Below are 15,266 nucleotides of genomic sequence, written 5' to 3'. Positions count from 1 at the left end.
AATGCTTCAACACCATTAATTACCATTAATTACGCATTAATTACCTCTCCATTGACCATGGCGGAGTCGTGGCTGCGGTCAGAAGATACATGCTGCGAATACTTGGGCTGAGCCGTCATTGGCTTTATGGAAATGAGTTGCAGGGAGCCTGAAGAGGAGTCATATTGATCTGCAGAGGAGGGGGAATTTTACTCATAGAGGATATACGAATGCTTCTGGCCATTACTTAGTCTCAATTAACAAAATACTTCAGGTGCATTTATTTGTTGTTTGAGTTGTCCATTCAATTTGCCTTTAAACATAACCTAAGTTAGTTTAGCAGGTTTGAAAATGTGTTTTATTGATTTTTCTCGAGTTGCTGCGCCTACCCTAAAGTTTCCTAGCCGCCACACACTTTGAAAATCTCTATTCTGGCCAAAACTATGATAAATTATTATTTTTAAATCCACGGAAGATGTTGAAGTCAAAGGTCAAATTAGTAGATGTTCCGCCACCTGCAGTGTCATGCTTTCAATATTTTCAAAACTCTTATTGGTACTAGGGATAGACATAGTAATGTGGTTAATATTGGTGGAATTGTTCATTAATTGATCCTGTCTTGAAGCAAATGAGGCAAAAATGAAGTGCAATGCTCGGCTGCAACCAGCAGAGGAGCTGCTGAGTCAATCACAACTAGTGTGCAGTCTAAAGAAATGTCATGGCACGTCTGACGAATAGGACTTTTGGTTTTGTCTTTCTTATTTTTAATTTTCAGACTTTTATTGTGTAATTTCCTGTTGTCCTCCTCATGCAGCAACTGTTTAACACTGGTTGCACACCTGCAATCAACGTACTTTATAGGTCCCGCTGCAGCGTTTGCTGCGTGTCGCATCATTTGTATGCTTTATCCCAGAAATTCCACGAGATGCGAAAACGCTGATGAACGGCGGAGCCGATACGTTTTTCATCCAAGTCAGTGTATCAGTTTCCACCGCCGGTGGACACCCTGCCCATGGACACCCTGCCCATGGACACCCTGCCCATGGACACCCTGCCCATGGACACCCTGCCCATGGCACCGCCAGTCCAATGCCCTTTGCCAAATATACACAGAGCTTCTATTTTTGCCAGATAACGGAGCACCACGAATCAATTCAGTAAAAATGTGCTTGAGCAAGACAAGAAGTCATTCACCAACACATTTAAATTACTATAACTTTCAAAATAAAGTACTCCAGGTGGATTGTATTTTACACCTTATAATCTACTAATAGGTCGGGAGGGACCTGAGGTAAACTTTTTAAGGGTTTTCAGACAGAATTTCACTCCGTTGACATTATTTATGAGGAGATGCTTTTCCTGCAGGTCCAAAATAAAAAAAATATGTTACAGGTCGAGATGGATACCAAATATAGAACTTTAATAGATACCGACCAAAGTTTGTCGGTACTACCGGGTACCGAATTACATAAAATCAAACGTTGCCATATTTCGATACCTTTGTTGCACATGACATCACGTGGCCGAGAATCAAGCAGTCAAGCACTCAGAGCGGACTCTGGCTCTAAATAATGTTACAATGTTCCATGCCAACAAACTAAAATGACTCAAAGGACATTAGGACATTTCATAGTGTAAAATACTATCTGCCTTGAAAACAGAGTAAACCAGATATTTTATTTTGTTTTTGTGAATGACTTCCTGTTTAACACAATAATATTTTACCTCAATCAAACAGATTTGTGGCGCTGACCAGCAAATGAAGAAGCTCTTCATATATTTAGTGCAGAGGACATGGCGGTGGAAACGGACACATTGACTTGAATGAAAACGGAAAGAGTCAGCCACCATGGCAAAGACTTTCTGCTGCCGCTTCGCATCCTGTGGAAATCAGGGGTAAGTCCTTGGCTTTTTTGTCCGCCTTGTTTTAAACCTTTTACTTTTTGTGAGTCACACTGCTCTGTGAGCTTCTCTTTTTTTATTTTTTTTTATTAAATACTCTTGTTCTGCACGTCGCCACTCTCTCTGCATCCTGGGGGTCCAGCATGTCAGTCCTGAGATCGGCAGAGTCATGCCAAAGACCATTAAAATGGGACACATTACCTCCCTGCTTGGCACTCAGCATCAAGGGTTGGAATTGGGGGTTAAATCACCAAAATGATTCCTGAGTGCGGCCACCGCTGCTGCTCACTGCTCCCCTCACCTCCCAGGGGGTGGAACAAGGGGATGGGTCAAATGCAGAGAGTAATTTCACCACATGTGTGTGTGTGACTATCAGAAGTACTTTAACTTTAACTTTGGAAAACTGTGACCAGTTGGGAAGTTAAGCTACATTCTGCTCAATACAGGAAGCAGGAGTTCAAAACAACCAGACAAAAATGTTCCTATCACTTTTATAGCAATTATCATCATTACATTTCTTTTAGTCAACTCTCTTATTGATATATTACTTTTTTATGTCAGCAATCTAGGTTTAATACTCACCAGCCATTTTTAGTTTTCCTTACCACTAATTTAGTGATCTAATGAGTGTTCCAATTAACACACTGGCATCCTTGCTGTATTAATATTATGCAAAAGCATCACGTCCATGACGGCGTATTAAACATCAAAAAGAAAGATAATCACTTTTTGATTGTGTCGCTGTATGTACATAAAAAAACAAGCAGAACCATGCCCTAGGAAGCATTCATTATTTTGTATTTTCACCCGTGTGCGACTCTCACCGGTTCTCTTCCGCGTCTCCTCCTTTGTCAGTTTCTGCTGTGCTGTGACTTTCGGCGCCGTGAAGCCCCTGACGGAATTCCGCTTCTCCGATTCGCTGCTGATGACGGAACCGTCCTCACTCAACAACTTGCTGCAAGTAACCATAGCAACAGAAGAGGCGGTGAGCTCTCGGCAACCCGGGCTCGCCGCCAGGTTATGTCATCCCGTCCCCTTAACAAGCTCACCTTTCTGCTTCAACACCAAACATTATTGAACTATCTGCGAAAATAATAAAAGCGTGCAATATCAGTATAGAGGAAACGTTTACAGGGGAAGGATATCGAATCTGAAAACTATCTGTCATGTTATCCTAGTTGCACTGATGACGACTATCGCTGCCTCCGTCTGGCTCATGTTAAAGTGGCTTCAAACGCCGCACCGTGGATGGAATTAGTGCCGATCACTTGTTCGTCTCGGAGGACGCCGCGCCGTCAGTGACATCAAAGCTCCGCAGTCCATCCCTTATTTGTCTGCTAAGGACGATAACAGCAAAAAAAAAAAGAGAGCGAGAGACAGAGGCTGCCCTCCCTGCTCCGGTTGAAGCAGCCCTGCACGGCCTCAACAAAGACGTGCGCTGTGTGATAACTAATAGGGACGTAGAGAATACATTTACATAGGCTGCATGAGAGGGCGTAGTTGGGTTGATGAAGATGCGGAATCATGACAAAAGAATGAGAGAAATGGGAGGAGGATGAATCTTTAAAGAAAAAGCTTAGTACAGATAACATTGACTATATTTGGCAAAGGAGTGCAGGACTACATTGGAGATTTGGAATAGCTTCCAATGCAGCATTTCATTGTATTAAAGTATCTACAGAATACTGTATCTATCAATGATGCACTGCAAAGGACCGGAAGTATCTGCAACGAGTAGCGAGAGCAGCAGAAATGACTATTGGGACAACACTGCTTACTCTCACCAACATTTACTCGTTTTCTCCCTCTTCCCTCTGGAAAAAGACACCAGACAATGAAAACAAATTTAAACACAGCTTCCAGCACTAAAATGTATCGCCCCGTCACGTCACTCCCCCTCCCCCTTGATGAATCCTAACCTTAATCCTCCTGACCACATTAACTATACCTGTGCAATATAAGAGCATTATCATATGTTCATCGTTATAGTTTACCAGTATACTTACTTGACTTGCACTGCTGAATTTCATTTTACAGTACAAGGACATACCATGCACTGCTATTGTATAGTCCAGTGGTTCTCAACCTTTTTTCAGTGATGTACCCCCTGTGAAACATTTTTTAATTCAAATACCCCCTAATCAGAGCAAAGCATTTTTGGTAGAAAAAAAGAGATAAAGAAGTAAAATACAGCACTATGTCATCAGTTTCTGATTTTGTAAATTGTATAACAGTGCAAAATATTGCTCATTTGTAGTGGTCTTTCTTGAACTATTTGGAAAAAAAGATATAAAAATAACTAAAAACTTGTTGAAAAATAAACAAGTGATTCAATTATAAATAAAGATTTCTACACATAGAAGTAATCATCAACTTAAAGTGCTCTCTTTGGGGATTGTAATAGAGATCCATCTGGATTCATGAACTTAATTCTAAACATTTCTTCACAAAAAAAGAAATCTTTAACATCAATATTTATGGAACATGTCCACAAAAAATCTAGCTGTCAACACTGAATATTGCATTGTTGCATTGTAATGAATGGAATAGCCTACTTGATTTGATGTTCAGTTTATGAACTTACATTCATATTTTGTTGAAGTATTATTCAATAAATATATTTATAAAGGATTTTTGAATTGTTGCTATTTTTAGAATATTTTTTTAAAATCTCACGTACCCCTTGGCATACCTTCAAGTACCCCCAAGGGTACGCGTACCCCCTTTTGAAAACCACTGGTATAGTCTATAGATACCTGTTTATTTGCACTACAATATGCACTAGTCATATTCACTTTTACATGTTTTACATTTGTTCGGATGTAATTGTTTCCAGTTGATTGTATTCTGTTTTTATACTGTCACTTAGAACTGCTAAACTTTATTTGAGTGCTGCAGTGATAGTGTTCAACAATAAAGATGTTATGTATATTTTAATTCTATCTATCTTCCTAACCATTCCTCCAGAAATACATTTATGAGGTCGGGTGTCACTGATGTTGTATGACAAACTGTTCTATAGTTTCAAAAGTGTTTTACCTCGCCCAACAACAAAAAACCCATCCATCGGATTGCAGCATAAGTAGGGTTGCTCAGTTTATCAAACCACGCAGCACGTTCTCCACATTCATTCACAACAGTTGCTATTGTGCTTGCTAACACAGTTTAAAGGTTGGAGGTTGTGGTTTTCATGATTTGTTTTGGCATTTAAATGTAGGGCAAGGGCTTATATATGTGGTTTGGAGTTAGGCTAGTCATGGTAAGGGTTAGAAGTAAGGATTAAAGTTGTGTTTTTACTGGGGTTTAGGTTTAGTGCAGGTCTATTGAACTGGCGGCCTGCGGCCAAATCCGACCAGAGAATAACAACCAACCGGCCTTCGAATTCAGTTAACAAAAAACTTGGAAGAACATTTTTGCAGCAGATTCCTAAAAACGTGAGAGCACATACATAATGTTTGACTAGCTTTTTTGCAGTAGATCCTTAAAAACAGCAGAGCGCTCCTGTTGTATACACAGGGATATTTTTCCCAAACATTGTAATTCTGACAAAATAAGTAGACACCAAACAAATGTCCACTGCAGGGGATGTCAGTTCTCAGAATATACAAAATAAGAGTATAAGTGAAGGTCTGCCCCCCCCCCCCCCCCCCCCGGTCCTGAGCTTTCTAGAAATGTTGGCCCTAACCCCTACCCCTAACAATTTAGTTGAATGGCCCTGGTTTAGGGTATAAGCAGAGTTTTAGAATTGTGAAAGGTTTTAGAGGGTTTTAGAGTATCGTTAGGGTTTAGGGATGGGAATTTGTCATTGTTAGGGTTGCAGTTGTTTCATGATTAGAGCCTGGTTTTAGGGTTTTTGCAATGTTTAAGTTTTAGGGTTTAGGTTTTGCTATGGTTAAGGTATAGGGTTAGGCTTAAGCTTTTGCCATTCTTAAGGTTGCAGGGGAAGGTTAAGGTTTTTGATTAGGGTAAGTATAAGGGTTTTAGGGTCAGGGTTGTGCCATTGTTAGGGTTTTGCTGCTTTAGAAATGAAAATAAAAGTAATGCAGTAATGCATAAAATAACCACAATACAGTAGATCCATCCATCCATTCATTTTCTACCGCTTGTCCCGTTCAGGATCGCGGGGTGGGGGTGGGGGCTGAAGCCTATCTCAGCTGCATTCGGGCGGAAGGCGGGGTACACCCTGGACAAGTCGCCACCTCATCGCAGGGCCAATACAGATAGACAGACAACATTCACACTCACATTCATACAGTAGGGCCAATTTAGTGTTGCCAATCAACCTATCCCCAGGTGCATTTCTTTGGAGGTGGAGGAAGCCGGAGGGAACCCACGCAGTCACGGGGAGAGCGTGCAAAGGGTTAGGGTTTTAGGGTCAGGGTTGTGCCATGGTTAGGATTTTGTTGGATTTCGGAAAAAAAATCAACATAATTATGTTATGTGGTTAGGAATGGGCCATGATTTTGGTTCAGGTGTTTTGGCTTAAGGCTTTTATAACAGTTACATTTAGGTTTGTCGGGGCTTGGGTATAAGAACATGAGTATGTATACAGTACATAAAAAAATTATTTCAGGTTCATTACAAACTAGATTGCCCCCAAGTGTGAGTTAGTGAGGTTGCTGTCTCAATGTGATCAGTGCCACCTCTCTTGTTAAGTCATCTGGGATATGTTGCAACTTTCCTGTGGTGCTGCACTGGATGACAAAATGAATGCATGGATGGTTCCATTTGGTCTGAAATAGTAAAGGTAAAGTTGAAGTGTCTCTGTACTGTTATGATGATTCAATGTAGAGAAAATGAAATCTTGTTGTACGTGTGCAATGACAATAAAGAGCATGTCATACCATACCATACCAGAATGGTTTGATGTCAAACGCACAACAAGCTCTCTTTCAGAATCACCTATTATGTCAAATACATTTTATTTTAATCTCATTATACTGCACTGAAATTGAATCCCGCCTTTGAAAAATGTTGCCTTTTTTGATGAGTGAGCAGTATACAATCTGTCATGATTTAATATGACAGTTAATTTTCGAAACTGCACTTTTTGCTGTCAAATAAAGGAAATGTGACCTGGTTGTACACAAATCTCTGCTCATGTCTGCATATCAGTCAGCACCAAAGAATTAGTTGGATACTAGAGTGAAGCTTCTATTGAGCACCAGGTATCTGAGAGCTTGGTGATGGTGGTGGTGTATATTCAGATACATGACATTATCAATGAGCTGACAATACCTTTTGTGTTTGTCATTCGTGAGATTTGTTTTGGTGACGGTTCCTTCTTGTTTTAAGGTCTTCTCCAGGGAAAGTGGTGCGTCACGAATTTGTAGGGACATCACTAAAGTATCCTGACCCGCAGGTAAGGGGTCCTCATCTCCCTGTTGGCCCAAATGTTGCTTGGCATAGTCAAAACCTTGTACTGGCTGTGAAAAACACATAACGCAAAAAAGTTTAAATCAGTCCTGTAAAACATGATCAAATTATGTATATTATACAAAAGCTACATATACACAAGTACATCCTCAATATAAAAAAGTAAAAATGTATTACGATTGGTGCTGCCAAATGATGAAAGGGGAGGTGCCCTTTTTTTGGAATTTTGCCTGTTGTTCACAATCATTATGAGTGACAAGAATACACACGTTTTTTTTTTTAGGATTTTAAAGATGATAAGAAACTCTTGCAAGATGCGGTTAATTGGAGTCACTGTTGTATATATATATATATATATATTTATATATATATATATATATATATATATATATATATATATATATATATATATATATATATATATATATATATATATATATATATATATATATATATATATATATATATATATATATATATATATCAGTGACGTGCGGTGAGGTTCATGGCTGGTGAGGCACTGACTTCATCACAGTCAGATTTACAAACATATGAACCCTAAAGAGTATCTTATTCACCATTTGATTGGCAGCAGTTAACGGGTTATGTTTAAAAGCTCATACCAGCATTCTTCCCTGCTTGGCACTCAGCATCAAGGGTTGGAATTGGGGGTTAAATCAGCAAAAATTATTCCCGGGCGCGGCGCCGCTGCTGCCCACTGCTCCCCTCACCTCCCAGGGGGTGATCAAGGGGATAGGTCAAATGCAGAGGACACATTTCATTACAACTAGTGTGTGTGTGACAATCATTGGTACTTTAACTTAACTTTAACTTTACACATACAAACTGTAGCACACAAAAAAAGCACATTTAATTAAAAAAAACATTATTATGGTCTTACCTTTACTTATAAATGATGTCCATGCGCCGCTGTTGTGCTGGATTAATGCACCCCCGCCGTAGAATGCACCCCCTGACGGGAGTGTTATATCAACTAAAGCCCACACTTAAACTTTCCACGTGCAAGATTGAATCTATTTAAAAAAGTTATTTAATAAGAAGCCAAAAAGTGCAAAAACAATAATGTTCGTGTTGGAGGAGTTGTGAATGAATGAAATATGAAATCCGTGCTGCAGTCTGCAGGTGTACCTAATGTTGTGGCCCAGCAGTCATTCACAACTCCTCCAACACAAACATTATTGTTTTTGCACGTTTTGGCTTTTTATTGAATAACTTTTTTAAATAGATTCATTCTTGCACTTGGAAAGTTTAAGTGTGGGCTTTAGTTGATATAACACTCCCGTCAGGGGGTGCATTCTACGGCGGAGTTGCATTCTCTACCACCAGGAGGCGGGATTACTGCGAGCCTCAGCCAGTGTGTCTTCGCAGCCGTTTTATGATTGCTCAGTATAAGAAATACGTCACACACATACAGTTGTTGACAAAATACACTGTACATTATATACCTCAGCTAACTAAACTATGGAAATGTATAATATAGTTCATATAGCAATACGGTCTCACTGCACAGCAGGCCAGCAGTTAGCCGAGTCCGCAATCTATGTTGAGGCACAACGCAGTGACGCTGCTGATCACCGCACCGTCACTTCTCAGTATTTGAACGGCAAATGTGAAAATTCAGCGATTTTGAATAAAAATAATCTAAAACTGGTGAAGTGAAATGGAAAACAACTTTATAGTATAATCACTGGATACATATAACAATTAAAAACATTTTTTTCCTTTTACATTTTTTTTCTTTCCATGATGGCACGTGAGGCCCCGCCTCACCTGCCTCCCCTGACTGCACGTCACTGCTATATATATATATATATATATATATATATATATATATATATATATATATATATATATATATATATATATATATATATATATATATATATATATATATATATATATATATATATATATATATTATGTAAGATGTGCGATATTTGCCGTATTTTTGTTCATTTAATGCACTACTGTAACTTCTTTCCTCAGCGCATTTATTTCTGTTTCCTTAGCAGCGCACTTCCGACTTCCAGCAACAAATGTGTGTTCCTACTTTCGGAAACAAACGCGAGTGAGTTCTAATCATGGCAGACTTGGTAACAGACAACAAAGACGACTATTTTTGGACACATGAAAATTTACAATCTTATCTTTCTTAACCTGGTCGTATGGAAGAAGAACTATTGGTTATAGAAGCCAACAGAAAGAGAGGCTGAAACGTTGAAGCAGACAGAAGCCGAGAAAGCGTGACGGGTCGGCAAAAATGGGGAACTTGGAGCCAAGCTATGTTTACTAAAGACGTGCTTACCCAAAATCAATTAGAAATGTCCCCGGCCAGCTGGACCAAACGGACAACTGTCCATCAGGTGAGTCACTATATTATTGATCCTGATCATGCTAGTTATTACCACTACAGTACATTCGTTGTTGAACTAACTGTGTACAAACAAAACATTAAATGTGGGTTAATATTTTATAATACTGTAATATGATTGTTCATGTTTTTCAGTAAGTATAGATTGGTGTCCTATTGCATTGTGTTGTGTATTACAAACTCAAATGCCATTCAGCTGCTAATGCAGTAGTTGGTTTACCTCATGCCGCAGCTAGCTTACAGCTAATGCCGTAGCATGCCGTCACAAGGCGATGTGTTACTACACTAGAAAAAGAGTTCCTCAGTGTTTGCTCTTACAATAATAATGTCGCTACAGCTTGGTTGTTATACAGGTTATGGAACATAAATAAAGTACCGTATTTTTCGGACTATAAGGCGCACTTAAAATATTTTAATGTTCTCAAAAATCGACAGTGTGCCTTATAACCTTGTGCGCCTAATGTACAGAATAATTTTGGTTGTGCTTACCGACCTCGAAGCTATTTTATTTAGTACATGGTGTAATGATAAGTGTGACCTTTACACCATGATTTCAAAATGATTTAAAAGCAGAATGCATCGCTCCCATTAGCGAGACACCAAGAACAAGTCAATTATTACAAATGAGAATGCAAAAACAAAAAGTTGTCTTCTCGTCTCTCATAAGGATTGTGAACGATAGGCAAAATTCCAAAAAAGTGCAGTTCCCCTTTATATTCTATTAATCATACTTTTTGCATATAATCGCAGTTAATCTCAGCAAATTCCTTGCATGTGTAATTCAAATTAACTTTAAAATAGACCTTTTTAAAAAAAAATAAAAATTAGCTTATTTAGTTTTTTTCATTTCAATTAAACAAATTCAAACACAGTAGATTACTAGGGTGCATAATTTAAATTAACTTTAAAAAAGTCTAGTGCTGTCAAAAAAATGTAATGTTTTAATCAGAGTAATTACACTTTTGCATTTTGATTAATCACAGTAAATGACTTACATGCATAATTTAAATGAACTAAAAAAATAGTGCTTTCAAACCATTGAATATTTAAATCAAATGAATCACACTTTTGCATTTTGATTAATAACCATAGTAAATAACTTACCTGCATAATTAAAAATTGTCTTTTGTGTTTTTTGATTAATCGCATGAGTAAACGTGTTAACTTTGACCGTCCTAATCATAATACTTTTTATAATGTTTATATTCTACAATTGCATATTTAGTTTGTAATGTAAATTAAATCTAAATATTTTAGTCAAATGCGTTGATGTAATTTAATAAGCGTCTGAAAAAGCGCTAATTGGAGACATATCCTTGATTTTTTTTATTATTTACAAAGACATCAAGACAAATTCCCTGAAGACAGTATCTGAAAGAGATTTTTTTTCAAGACATGTCCTGAGAATTTACAGGGGGGGTTGACAAGTTGCTGCTGTGCCTTCAACTGGAGAAGATAAATTGATTTAACTGAAGCCCCTTTTCATCTTCTTCCAAATTCTTGTCGAATAAACACTCACAGTAGGCGGTGATGAGATGAGATTGGCGCGTTTTCATAAAATTATAGCCATGGATTTAAACATTAAAACACATTAGGGGATGCAGGGAGAGCGGAGGAATAATTGAATGTGTGCAGAGAAAGGCAGCAGCTGAAGGAAAACACCAAGTGAAATCATGTGTCATAGATTTCCTTCGCTTCAATGCATCTGGCCAACGTTGCAAAATCAATGTGACACTGCGCTGAGCAACATGCACATACAATATATACAGTCAATCGAACTCACTATGTTCGCTCATGTCGACTTTAAATGATTAATAATGTATGCAGTGTGAATAACCTCCAGAATGAACCACCACCAGTTTTACTCTCTGTGAAATCACTGTGAGTGTTTTTACATGCCAAAGATCACAGAGGGATCGATTGTGTGCTGGAATAACTGTGGATTACTGTGTAGTGTGGCACTTTTATTGGTATCAATAAAGCAGCGAAATGTGCTGAGGATGTCACTTTTTGTTTTCATTCATCTACGCTGATCCAGTCGGGTGTGAAAAGCCCCGACTCAGCAATAATAACACAGGACACAAGAGGTGCTGAGATGAGTTTGATCTGGCTATACAGACCACAAGTTCACACACTCGCGCTTCATAAACACTGTCTGGACAAGCTGGCTGCGTGTGTCGAGTAACATCTGCAGGACGCTTGCAGCCAATTTCCTTGCATCCAAGAGATTCTCATTGTAAAAACAAAAAGGCTGCTGTATCGTTAGTTTTCATCAGCATGCATGAATTTACAGCAGTGTAGTAGTCCCTATCTAATCCCCTGACTTGGCACCATGTAAATACAGAAAATGAAATACCTGGTGGTAGTAGTTCACGTCCCTCCGATACGCCATCTGAAAGTCAAATCAAATGTTTTAACAGTAGCCTACATATTGAAATAAAGTACTGTACATACTTCTGTCACAATATTACTGAGTGACAAGTGGAATCATCTTAATCATGAGATAATAAATCACAAATGAAATAGATTGATCATTAGATGAATGGAAATGATCATATTTTTTTAATCAAAATTAATTAATCCACACATTTAATACAAAATAAGTTGTGTAAACACATATTTTTATATATACTGTGTATTTTCCGCATTATAAGGCGCACCTAAAAACCTCCAATTTTCTCAAAAGCTGACAGCGCGCCTTAGAATCCGGTGCGCCTTATATATGGACCAATATTGAGCCACAACAAACCTCAACTTCATTTTCATAAAGTTTAGGTCTCGCAACTACGGTAAGCAGCCGCCAACTTCTTTTTCCCCCGTAGAAGAAGAAGCGCTTCTAACCCAAAAATGGCTCCAATTAAGAGACACGCTTATGACGCAGAGTTTAAACTTAAGACGATCAGTCACACAGTAGAACACGGGAATAGAGCAGCAGCGAGAGAATTTAACATAAACGAATCAATGGTGTTTAATTCGGACACTGAAGAAGAAAAATTTGAGGGATTCGTGGATGAGGAATAATTGAATAAAGTGAGCTTTACATGTTTATTTTGTGTGTTGTGTTGTGTGACATTAACGTTTGAGCAACGTTGAGTTATTGATATATTGTTGTTGCTTTGCACTGTTTCGAGTGTTACTATATTGTGATTGCACTAACGTTTGATTTACCGTAACAGTATCAGACTGTTTTTTACATGTTTTTTGAATCGAGGAAAAGTTTCCCTCCACTATGTGATACAAATGTTGCACTACATGTTATACCTTGCTGTTGTTAAAAGATAAACGAAATACCACGTCACTGACTTAACCTCGGGGAAAATAATAAAACAGCTGTTTATTCATTTTGGGAGTGAACGGAGTTGTCAGAACACTGGTTTGTAATCTATGGGGCGGCGTGGCAAAGTTGGTAGAGTGGCTGTGCCAGCAATCGGAGGTTACTGGGGTTCGATCCCCACCTTCTACCATCCTAGTCACGTCCGTTGTGTCCTTGGGCAAGACACTTCACCCTTGCTCCTGATGGCTGCTGGTTAGCGCCTTGCATGGCAGCTCCCGCCATCAGTGTGTGAATGGGTGAATGTGGAAATACTGTCAAAGCGCTTTGAGTACCTTGAAGGTAGAAAAGCGCTATACAAGTATAACCCATTTATCATTTATCATTTATTAATAAAGTTTGACTGACCTAGCTGACTGTTTTGTTGACATTCCCTTTAGCGCAGCTCCATCTAATGGATGCATAACGTAACCCCAGTCTCTACTGTAGCATCTATTCTATGCGCCTTATAACGCGGTGTGCCTTATAATGCGGTGCGCCTTATATATGAACAAAGTTTTAAAATAGGCCATTCATTGAAGGTGCGCCTAATAGTGCGGAAAATACGGTACTATATATTGTACTAATACACATGACGTCGCAGTAAGTTTGATATCTACTTCTGTGTTTTTTATCACATTCTCTACATACCTTCACTGGTAACCCCTCTGTGTTGGCGTCACAAACACACTCAGGCCAAACAAAAAGCACAACAAGCCCTGGTTTGTGCACACCAGGAAAATTGCACTTTTTTTACTCTTCTTACTTGATGCTAAGTTGTGTGTAGTATTTTATTTTTATTTTTTTTTACTTTAGAGTAGTACCTCAACTTAACAGCTTAACTGGTTCTGTGACGGAGCCCTGAACTCACAACACTTCTATCTCAAATCACCGTTTCCATTGAAATGAATTGAAATTAAGTTAATTGATGCTTGCCCTCCAAAACAGAACAATTTTAACATGTAACATGCTTTTTAAAAGGAACAACAACTTTAAGACAAGAAATAATGCAACAAAAACAATAGAATTTATGTACTACTAACAGGTCTGCCGCAAACTGGTAAGAAAACTAGGCAATCTCTCAGACCCCCAACTGAAACAACGACTAGTCATATATTCAAATTTAACAGCAACAACAAATTGTGGTTCTATCGCTGGAAAATACAATGAACATTTTAGAATAATGTCAAAAACACTCGGAATCCCCCTTGAGGGGCCCCTTCCAGCAGCCAAAAGTCTCATATGCTCAATGACACTGACAATGAGGAACGACTTAATGGCAATGAGACACTGTCGGAATCCCCCTTGAGGACGCCCTCTCAGCAGCCAACTCACCGACACACTGTCGTGATGTAGTCTGAATTTTTGCTGACTACGCATCAAAATACGGTTAAAACATGAAACAAATTTACCCCTGAGGAAGCCGAAAGTGGAAGATGAACAAGAACGAGAGAGAGAAGAAACAACAAAAGACCGTTAAGACTGCTATTTTGTGGCTTTATGACCACTGTAAACTATTGCATGCACGGCAACCTAGCTTAATGCCCATGTAAATATCCAACATGCGCGCCTAAACATGTGGGCTTAATGCTTTTAAATGTGCTTGGTTAGCCCCATAGTCGGTGTACAAAATGTAGGAATTAGCTAATATTTATTTTAAGGCAATTAAAAATAAAATAATAAATATAAAACTAGCTAGGTGTGTGTGTAGGTGCTCAAATTCCTATGACCCCCTTCCTATGCCCCCCCACAATTGATTCTCTGACAGCAGTGTTGATGAAGCTGCAGTGAAATTCTCTTACCTGACCGTTAGAGTGCCCTTTTTTATTTTGTAATATATTACAGTGCATGTTACATACATACAGGACATACTGTGCTATGTACATGCATACATATAGTACATAGATACATACAAACATATTTAATCTTTTTTTATATATATTCTCACTCACTGTCCAGACAGTCACTTATGGACATTTCGTATTGTAATGTATTGCAAAATACACTTGATAAATTCATTCATATTTTTCCAACAGTGCCATCAACTTCAACTCATGTTTCTGAGGAGGACAAAGAGAAGAAAATAGACTTTGCTGCAATCACCTCATCAAAGCAGCTTGAGTCCAAACCACTTCCCAGTGCTGATGCAACAGAAGGTTGGAAATATGTTCAAATAGAAACATTATGTTCACATGTTTTGTTTGCTTATTTGTATTCATTGTATTAACTATTTAATAAACCAAAGTTATGTTCTGTTTAAATGGTAAATATTTTATATTTTATGAATAATATTTGCACATTTTATAT

At 38.4% G+C, this 15,266-nt stretch overlaps 1 protein-coding gene across 5 annotated transcripts in view; it reads right to left on the bottom strand.

Annotated features, from left to right (window-relative positions):
• The window catches only part of kiaa1549lb (KIAA1549-like b), a 164,963-nt gene that overhangs the window by 17,274 nt on the left and 132,423 nt on the right, over positions 1-15,266 (bottom strand). For all 5 annotated transcript variants that reach the window (XM_062026723.1, XM_062026737.1, XM_062026731.1 and 2 more), the window contains 4 exons: positions 12,006-12,041; positions 7,120-7,307; positions 2,706-2,836; positions 45-169 (listed from right to left, as the gene is read on the bottom strand). In XM_062026723.1, the coding sequence (XP_061882707.1) occupies positions 45-169; positions 2,706-2,836; positions 7,120-7,307; positions 12,006-12,041 (480 nt within the window). The remainder of the gene's footprint in view (positions 1-44; positions 170-2,705; positions 2,837-7,119; positions 7,308-12,005; positions 12,042-15,266) is intronic.

This window comes from Entelurus aequoreus, linkage group LG02, assembly GCF_033978785.1.
Source record: "Entelurus aequoreus isolate RoL-2023_Sb linkage group LG02, RoL_Eaeq_v1.1, whole genome shotgun sequence".
Taxonomy (NCBI): Eukaryota; Metazoa; Chordata; class Actinopteri; order Syngnathiformes; family Syngnathidae; genus Entelurus; species Entelurus aequoreus.
Note: the sequence above shows the minus strand (reverse complement) of the source record. Positions and strands in the feature narration are given on the sequence as shown.